We start from the raw sequence: 9,852 nt of genomic DNA, 5'->3' as shown, positions 1-9,852 counted from the left end.
CCCCGGAGCTCCGCGGAGCCTGTGCTGCGGGGGGGTGTGCGGATTGAAATTCAAGGGCGGGGGGACACACGCACACACACGCGCGCGCGCGGGCACACACAGGCCCGGGCCGAGGACCCGGGCGCTCCCGCCCAGGCTGCCATCTTTCTAAGAGCGGGACTGCATTTCATCCGCAATGATCAAAGGGGACTCCGTGCGGGAGAGCCCCCCCATGATCAAAGGGGACTCCGTGCGGGAGAGCCCCCCCATGATCAAAGGGGACTCCGTGCGGGAGAGCCCCCATGATCAAAGGGGACTCCGTGCGGGAGAGCCCCTCCCCCCATGATCAAAGGGGATTCCCTGATCTCTGTGCGGGAAGAGCCCCGCCCCCCCTCGCTGCCTTAGGTAAAGGATTCTCCTGGGGATCCTCAGCTGCGTAGGGTTTCCTGATACTCTAGATGCTTCCCTGGCCCGGCCCTGCGCCCCTGCGCGTGCACACGCACACACATGCACACACGTGCACGCATGCACACGCACACACATGCACACACGCACACACATGCACACGCATACGCGCACACATATGCACGCGTGCACACACACACAATGCCAACGAGTGAATAACATTTCTTGGATATTCTTCTCAAGCATGTGTTAACGTTTCTGGACACGATCATCTACATTATGTGTAAATAGTGTAAGCATATAATAAATAAGTGTGTACATATATAATGTGTGTGTGTGTGTGTTCAGAAAGCAAAAGAAGGGTCAGGGGCCTCTGGCTTCCAGGCCGCCTGGCACACTTTGGGAGAGACACATGCGTGGCTCAGACACAAGAGGAAGAATTCTCACCAGGTACGGTGGCTTTTGGTTCATTTGATTATTTATTATTATTTTGGTCTGGTATTCAGTTCCCAAGTGGGAAACAAACGACGAGTCTAGAACAACGATGCGCGCTGGGTTTTCAGGGGCTGGGGAGGTGCTGGGTTTAAAATTCAAGTTTCCATCCGGGCGCTGGTGGCTCACGCCTGTAATCCTAGCTACTCAGGAGGCTGAGATCTGAGGATCGCGGTTCAAAGCCAGCCTGGGCAGGAGAGACCGGGAGACTCCTATCTCCAATAAACCACCAGAAAACTGGAAGTGGTGCTGTGGCTCCAGTGCAGAGTGTTCGCCTTGAGCTGAAGAGCTGAGGGACAGCGCCCAGGCCCAGAGTTCAAGCCCCACGACCGACAAAAAAAAAAAATTCAAGTTTCCAGGTGAAAGTCATTCACTTCCGCTGGAGCACGGGGCCATCAAAGGTTCACGGCGAAGCTCAGCCTGGCTCACCAGCACCAGCTCTGTGGAGCGGACTGTGCAAACCTGTTGGAATCATCCTTACCAATCCACATTCTTTCCAAGAAGCCTGTGGTTAATTAACGGGTTCGCTTATAAACTCAGATGGAAGATTCTGGAGACATCCCCCACCCCCAACGATCACGATCATTGTTACCAGCATTAAATCGATGTAAAGTTCTAGAGTTGCTAATAAAAGGAAAATAAAAGCCCCGGGGGTGGGGGTGGGGGAATGACCTCTTCAAATACCAAACTCACCTCCTCTGGCTCGGCCGGCCGGCGTGGTGGCCGTGCTGCTGGGCGCCTGGGACTTAGCCCTGGGGAAAACCACAGGTGCTTACGGAGGTTTGCTGTGCGCCTTCACACCTCCCTCAAAGAGAGCCTGGAGGAGGCTAGAACTCGAGAATCACGGGAGAAGACTGAAGGCTGTGCCGCAGCAGGAGAGATGGAGAGAGAGAGAGAGAGAGAGAGAGAGAGAGAGAGGAGCACAGATCAGCCAGAGACCCACTTCCTCTGTCAGGGAGTCAGCTGTGTGTGTGTGTGTGTGTGTGTGTGTGTGTGTGTGTGCGCGTGCGTGCATGCACATGCAATGTTAATTAGCCCATGAACGTCTGTTTTTCCAGCCGATGCACCGATGCTGAAAACCCAGGAGGTTGACACCCCTGTGACTTAGTGTTTCTCGTTCAGTCGGGACCGTACTTACGTATTTGGGGTGTTTCATACTATTTGTCCACCAACAGAAGTCCCTTCAAGAGGCTCTTATTTTTCCGGGGGGTGGGGGGAGAGGTTCCTAGCACAAGGTCCTAAGTTCAAAAACCCCAGTACAGCCAAAACAAGACGAGGTCCAACCCATTCATAAAGGTAAAGATCAACAGATGGTTTTAGATGCTTACTTATTTTAATTTATTTATTTTTTGTCGGTCGCGGGGCTTGAACTCTGGGCCTGGGCGCTGTCCCTCAGCTCTTCAGCTCAAGGCAAGTGCTCTACCACTTGAGCCACGGCGTCACTTCCGGCTTTTTCTGCGTCTGTGGTCCTAAGGAATCGAACCCAGGGCCTCATGCATGCAAGGCAAGCGCTCTACCACTGAGCCACCTTCCCGGCCCCTAGATGCTCACTCTAAAAACACACGTGTGCCATAATGTTGTGAGTCCTTTATGCTGTACGGGGGTCATGGACAGACACAAATAAGCCGCAGAGGAAAGAAAACCCTCAAGGTTATATGAAGGTCAGCCCTCTAGCTGGAGGACTGGGCCTCGAGCTCCTGGCAGATTCCCGGCTTCCAGAGAGTGAGGATTCAGGCAGAGAGCTGGGGCGTGAAGAGAGGCCACGGACGGGCGCTAGCCACCTCCTCCAGGGACGGATGCTTGAGAATGCCATTTGCCACTCTCTTCCATGAAAGCGAAGTCTGGAATTTCCCTCGATTAACACCAGAGGTCATGCTCACCCACAGAAAGCTACGGGCCGGTCTATGCAACTCCTCCATTTCCCGCAGTGCTGTTTGTTTGTTTTTGCAAAAATCCCCTTATGCCTATTTTGTTAGGGTCGACGGTGGTGGTTCTTATATACGGTTTGTGTTACGCTTGTGAACACACGCACACACTAACACTTTCGCGGGAGAACGGGTTTCCAGAACCCCAGGGGCCGAAGCGAGAGCTCAGGTTGTTGGCACTTCCAAGGCTCACTGGGATTTCTCTTGCACCACTGTTCCTAATGCTCCACGCCACGGGAAATACGGGCCGGCTCCTCGTCCCCGGGCCTTGGGAGCAGCTCACTTGGCAGGGATCCGGTGGTTCACATCCGAAATCCTAGCTCCTCAGGAGACGGAGATTCCGAAGATCACGGTTCAAAGCCAGCCCCGGGCAGGCAAGTCTGTGAGATGAATCTCCCCTGCACCAGCAAAACACTTGAAGTAGAGGTGTGGCTCAAGGGGTTAGAGCACTCACTAGCCTTGGGCACGAATGCTTAGGGACTGCGCCCAGGCCCTGAGTTCAAGCCCTGGGACTGGCACAAAAAGGAAAGGGGGAAAAAAAGCTAAGGGAACACTGAGTTCAAATCTCAGTATTGGTGGATATGCATGCACACACCCACACCCCTTGTAGCTGGAGGAGAGTCGGCAACACACCCCACAAGCATCTTTCACGTGGTTTCGGATGTTCTAGAACCAGCCGGAGAGCAGCGCCTTCTCTCTGCTCCTCCTCCGGGACCCCACAGCTCCCTTCAGCCACCAGCCCCTGGGAACAGATCGGGGGGGAAAACCCCGCGCCCACGGGGAGGGTGGGGGTCCCCTCAAGGCACGCCCCAGCCCAGGAGTGAGGGGGAGCTTTCTCAAGCTGTACGCCCGAGGGGTTTTCATCCCTTCTGTGGGTTCTAGAAAACACTGCGGGGCCAGCTGTGATGCAGAGTTGGAAACAAGTTACAGAGGAAGAACGATGTGGATGTGAATCCCCAGATCACTTGCGTGTGGAAAAGCGAAGGCGCGGCTGGTGTCCGGCGCTCGGGTTGTCTCATTCCGGTGACTCCCCTTCCTACCAAAGGTGGTTTGTAACCTCTCTCCGTTTCTGTGTCCATCTGACCCCGTCGGGGACTTGGCGATGCGGGGAATCCCATGTGCGGGCCGTACCATCTGGAGAGCTTCGCACAAAGCTAGCGGTACAAGGCTGCCCAGGACAGGCGGGACACTTGATGGTTCAGAGAATCGAGGTGGATCGTCAGAGACTCAAAAACCAAAATGAGCTGAGCTTGGGATCCTAGCAACTCAAGAGGCAGAGACGAGGAAGATCAAGATTCAAAGCCAGCCCGGGCATCCAAGTCTGTGGGAATCCATCCCCAGTGAACCAGCAAAATACCAGCCCGGAGGCATGGTTCAAGTAGTAGAACACCCAACAATGAGCGAGCAAGCCAAGAGACTGTGAGCCCCCGCTGCGTGGTACTCAAACTGGCCTGTTGCCTGGAAACCCCTTTTGCACAACTAACGAGAATTCTTTAAAAGGAGTTGTTGACGCCTCCTTTTGGAAGCTGTTGATGCCTCCTTTTGGAAGCGTGGAGCCTGAAGCGACCCGGAGCCCCGCCCAGCCCTAGGCTGCGGAGTCTCCGGCGGGCTCCGATTGGTGGAGAGGAAGAGGACACACCGGGGTAACACTTCAGAGCTTATTCCAACTGAACAAGGCCCTCCAGAGATCCATGCGCACTGGCAGACTGGCCCCAATACAGAATCCACAGAGGGTTATAGGCCTTGGTGATGGTCCATTCCAGCCAGGGCTAGCTGAACTCAGAGATGGAGGAGAGGGCGGGCCAAGAGGCCCTTGGGGTGTTCTGATAAAGGATCTGGGGCTTCTGACGTCCAAATGACCTTGGGAAGTCGGGGGTGGGGGGTCACCTCATTGAGTGTGAACAGAAAAGGCCACTCTAATAAGAACGGCAGGTCAGGTGACCTGAGCTTTGGGCAGTGTGTTTTTCTTTAGAGATCGCACAGATGGTTTCCTGGAGGGGAAAAAAAGCGATCTGATCAATACGTTTCCAAATTTCTACCACTCGGACGCACGCCTATTTTCTTTTGATTTCTCTGAGGTCTCAAGGGCCTGTGAGAAATTGGTCTATGGCTTGCAGGAAATGATGGCGGTGTGTGTGTGTGTGTGTGTGTGTGTGTGTGTGTGTGTGTGTGTGTATGGATGGATGGATGCGGGCGTGACCATCCATGCTCACAGGTGATCCACGCACATCCACACACACATGCTTCAATACCGTGTGGAATAGTGTCAGTGTTTGGAGTGTCCAGTGCTAGGGGTTAAGTATTTACACTGATTTATAAGCACAGCTGGCTGTGTATGTTTTCCACACGGGTGAGCTGGTCCACTCTTCATCACACCATGCTGCCCGAGGGAGCTGGTGATCTGGGTAAACAGCACACAGCTCACGCCCGTCATCCTAGCTGAGATCTGAGGATTGAGGTTCAAAGCCAGCCCAGGCAGACCAGTTCAAGAGGCTCTGGTCTCCATCTATCTGGTGAAGAGTCAGAAGCAGAGCTGTGGCTCAAGTGGAAAAGCACCAGCCCTGAGTGAAAATGCCAAGTAAGAATGTGAGGCCCTGAGTTCAAGGCCCAGTCTGGACGCTTATGCGAAAGTTACAATGACCCAGACCTAAACGTACGCGCGCCATCTCAATCAGAAGAACTCCCGGCTACATCCCCGGGACAGGGGGATGACGGGGGACAGCGGGATTCACAGGCAGGGAACAGGGCAGATGGTAGACACCATCATCCCAAGTACAGCGACTTAGAGAGAGTCCCTCCACCCAAGGTCCTTACAAGATGTAAGGTCCAGGCCACACGAATCCCTCCCTCCACATCTTCTCTGTATTTGTGTGGCGTCTTCCTAAACATAAGCTTGGGAAGAATGTAAATCGAGTGACTGTATGTCTCCGGTGAGCACAACGTTACAGCAGCCCACACTCCACCCCACAAAGCACAGAGATGGTTACTATCCAGCACGATGGTGTTCTATGTCCAGAAAATGTCCTGTGAATCTGCAATTCTCTCCCCTTTCCCTTCCCCTTCACCAGAACTCTGGGGACAATGGCTCCCCCCTCCCCCTCAAACTCTCAGTAGTCTAGCCATTTCTTTTCTTTTTCGGTTGGTCGTGGGGCTTGAACTCTGAGCCTGGGCGCTGTCCCTCAGCTCTTCAGCTCCAGGCGAGCGCTCTACCACTTGAGCCACAGCGCCACTTCCAGTTTTCTGGTAGTTCACTGGCAATTAGAGTCTCATGGACTCTCCTGCCCGGGCTGGCTTTGAACCGTGATCCTCAGATCTCAGCCTCCTGAGTCGCTAGGATGACAGGCGTGAGCCACCGGCACCTGGCTTGCGCAGTATGCTTTGAAGCACAAGATTCAAAATCATTCCTTTACAGCGTGGCAGAACTCGAGATGATGCGGGCTTTCACAGGGGGCTGAGGGTCCTCGGATAGAAGCCAGGAGAGCAGGGAAGGAGCGGAAAGCCGGGTAGGTGAGCAGGGCTGGAGCAGTTCTGTTTGTGGGTGCACGTAGCCATCACAGGGTCCCAATAACAGACAGCCTCACCCGGTCCTTGGGATTCAAAGTGTAAGTGAGAGTCAAATAAACAGAAATACAGGAACACAGAATGGGAACCCAGGCTGATAATCTCTTTCCCACAGCAACTGAAAGAAGATTCCAGAGAGGAAGGATAGCTTGTAACAATCACTGCAGCGCAGCCAATGAGAAAAAAAGCATGTTTCCAATGACAATCTTGCAATTAACGACCGACAGCTTGTGTTTTCCAGTCCTGGTCCAGGCCTTTTGAGAGCTACTCACATCACTGAGAAAAATGAGTCTGGTGATGTAGCGATCGCATGGAAAGCCTCCTTCAGAAAAGCCCCCCTCTGAAAATGAGCATCACCTGGAAAACTGGGTAGTTGCTGGGAAAGTTTGTCAAATACACTCCTCTCCCCGTGAGATAGGATTCCCGCCCCCCCCATTTTAGTCTTGCTCAATCCCGGGCTTTATTCCCTCCAGGAATTTCCATGAACATAGCTTACATACTTCTGCAAGTATAAATTTCCTCTGGGGTTCGTTCGGTCCTTAGAAGGCCCTGGACACTCAGTGCCAAGAGTCTTGTGCGTGGTTATCTGCTCTGGAAAGGGGACACACTGGGCCACACAGGGGTTTGTGCAGGGTGTGTGTGTGTGTGTGTGTGTGTGTGTAACGGGGTTGGGTTGATGGAGAGATGCCAAAGTCTCCTGTGCCAATCAGTAGGACGCATGGAGGGAGAAGAGGCAGAGGACAAGCCGGATGAAGTGGTCCGAGTGGTTTTCAGAAGCATGGGTTGCCAAACTAAAAATGCCTGGAGAGCCAGTTGGAAGAGCCAGCGGCAGGAAGAAGAGGAAGGCCGGGCCAGAAACCAAGGAGCCCCGGGAGAGGGAGGAGCTCCTGGCCCGGGAATCTGTGGACGGCGTTTGGATTGAGCAGCTCCCAAAGGGGCCTGGGCGAGGAAGCCAGGAAGCCAGCATTCCGGCCATTCTCTCCATCTCCCTTCCTGGGGTGAGGCCTGGCGGCCCTGGCTCACACCTGTCACCCTAGCTAGTCAGGAGGCTGAGATCCGAGGATCGCGGTTCAAACAGGAAAAAAAAAAGTCCTGAGACTCTTATCTCCGATGAACCACCTCAAAAGCCAGAAATGGCGCTGTGGTTCAAGGGGTAGAGCGCTCGCCTTGAGCAACAGAAGCTCAAGGGCGGCACGCAGGCCCCAAGTTCAAGCCCACCCCTCTCCCCACACACCCCACTTCTAACAGGTTTCGTCGTTCTGTAGTCATGTGTTTGTACGGGTCTGAGATGACATTCGCCCTCATTCATTTGCACCTGGAGGGCCTGTCCCTCCCCGGGACAGAGCCTCTTCGAATGGCCTGCCATCATTAAAACAAAAACGACGACGAAGTCTTCCCGTATGTCAGTTGGACAAAGGGGTTCACTGTGGAGTTACACACGCGCGTGTGTCTCCTTTAGTCGCATGGATTTATTTTTAAAGGACATTTTTGAAGTCCGTTTCAGCGTAAATGAGAACGTCTCAGTCACGCCTAGTAGAATCACGTCGTTTCTGAAATCCAAGGGTCTCCGTCACCCACCAGCGAGACAGACCTGTATGCGTAACGTGGGGTCGGTACGCGCGACTCTCAGTTGCTCCCTACAGACAACTGGACGGCCCCGCAGAACAAAGGTTCCCGGCTCCACTGGGTCGCGGGGCTCCCCGGGTTGGTTCACTGCACGGAGGAAATGATGCAAAGAGAATAAAGAAGTGTACGTCACAGGCCAGCCATTGAGGGCCTGGGCCGCTTCTCCTCTTCTGCCCATCTCTCCCCATCCACCAGCAGCCCCCAGACGGGCTGACAGCCCAGGGTCAGCCGTGGCCCACAGAGGGCGCGGGGAGTCACTGCATAGAAAAGGGCTGGCTGGGTCCTGCTACTGCTTGGCTGCCTCTCGCACACGGGTGTGTCCAGCTCCGGGCCCGTCTGCAGCTCCTTCCCCGGCCCCTCTGAGGTACACACTGTGAGCGTTCTGTCTCTGATCAGACCCGAACTGATACAACCACACAGGTGCACAGATCTGCTACTCTGCGGAAGGTTCCGGCGGCCAGGCTGGGATCTCCTCCCCGGTGGAAAGGCAAGCGTGGGGCCTCAGAACCCAAAGAAAGGAGAGCACTTGGTGGGTGTCCTTGGATTTGTGTCTCTGATCTCTTTATCTGACGACTTGAAAAGCCATCCCGTTTTTGAGAGAGGCCCGGAGAAGAAAGCGTGTGAGGTTGGGTACGGGCGGTACGAGCTACCTCCGGTTCCAGCGCGAGTTCTGCCAGCCGGGCTGGGCGTGCTGTGCGGAGTCTCAACCTGCACGGGAGGGCAGCAGGCTGCTCCGGCGAGACCGGGCCTTCTGTGGCAGAGACAACGTGAAAACCAGCCCCGGGCCCGAAAGCCAAAGTCACACTGCACAGGGCCGTGTTCCCATCATGACTGGATGTCACAGGAGGTCGAGATTTCAGGTCACGAGGAATCTTAGGTGTGGCCGGGTTGGGGAGCAATGGACGGCACTGTGGAAGCGCATACGGGAAGCCAGGTCTGCAGAGAATGCCAAAGGCCTGGGTCTCAGTGGCTCCCTCACTCAGGATAACACAGCCCCTGATCCCCCCGGGCAGCTTCTCAGGCCAGCCAGTGGGAGAGGATTACAGGCCGGAGACACCACGCCCGGCCGCCATTTGCATTTTGGGTCTTGCTCCATCAAGCATTCTCTCTGTCTTTACCATTGTCATTCTCTGTCCTCATATTTCTCACAGCTTCTCCTCCCTGGCCCTTTTCTATTTCTAACCCACCTTGTTTAGAAAAAACAAACCCATATTACCAGTAACTTTCTCAGTCACTAAAATATTAGTGGCTCCGTCTGAGCCTTCTTGACGGACCGCTCTCCGAAATACAGATTCCTTTCTTCTATCTCTCTCCCATCCAGCCCACGCCTCTGTTCTCTGGATCCTCGGCCTGACCTGGGTATTGATGGGTTCGCCCTCCATGGTTGCCATTTCTCACCTTACTTTCTCTCCTTTCCAGTAATTTCATCCCGAGTGGAACATGCTGCCAGCCCTTCCCCCGCCTTGGCGATTCTTTGCCTTTTGAGGCGGGTGACTCTTAAGTCCTATCTGAACCCCAAACTCTCTCTAAGGGCAAGTCACAGATTTCCAGCTACTAGAAGATCTCCCCGCTAATGGGTGCCATTGGTACCTCAGATTCTAAGTGTCAGGAAGGTAATACATCATTTTTTTCTCCTCCGGGATCTGGCCTCTACAAAGTCTTCCCGGTTCTTCAGTAGCAACGCTTTGTCAGAAATCTCCTCCATTTCTAGTGTTCTAGATCCAACCAACTCCGTCTCCACGGTTCAGTCTACCTCTCTTAAATCTGTTTTATTCAGTCCACTTGCATCGCAAACCTGCGAGATTTCATTCTCCTCGCGGGGTGTGTGTCATTGACCTTGCTGACGCTGTGCACATGGTTAAAG

General features: G+C 54.2%; 1 protein-coding gene across 1 annotated transcript in view; it reads right to left on the bottom strand.

Annotated features, from left to right (window-relative positions):
- Positions 1 to 3,935, bottom strand: part of Kcnn2 (potassium channel, calcium activated intermediate/small conductance subfamily N alpha, member 2) — a 58,946-nt gene extending 55,011 nt beyond the window's left edge. The window contains exons 1-2 of the mRNA XM_013016009.1: positions 3,842 to 3,935; positions 1,570 to 1,628 (exon numbers count right to left, since the gene is read on the bottom strand). Of these exons, the coding sequence (XP_012871463.1) occupies positions 1,570 to 1,628; positions 3,842 to 3,935 (153 nt within the window). The remainder of the gene's footprint in view (positions 1 to 1,569; positions 1,629 to 3,841) is intronic.
- Between the last annotated feature and the right edge of the window lie 5,917 nt (positions 3,936 to 9,852).

Source organism: Dipodomys ordii, unplaced genomic scaffold (assembly GCF_000151885.1).
Source record: "Dipodomys ordii isolate 6190 unplaced genomic scaffold, Dord_2.0 Scaffold29, whole genome shotgun sequence".
In the NCBI taxonomy this organism is placed as follows: domain Eukaryota; kingdom Metazoa; phylum Chordata; class Mammalia; order Rodentia; family Heteromyidae; genus Dipodomys; species Dipodomys ordii.
The sequence above is the reverse complement of the archived record's forward strand: the minus strand, read 5'-3'. Positions and strand labels throughout refer to the sequence as shown.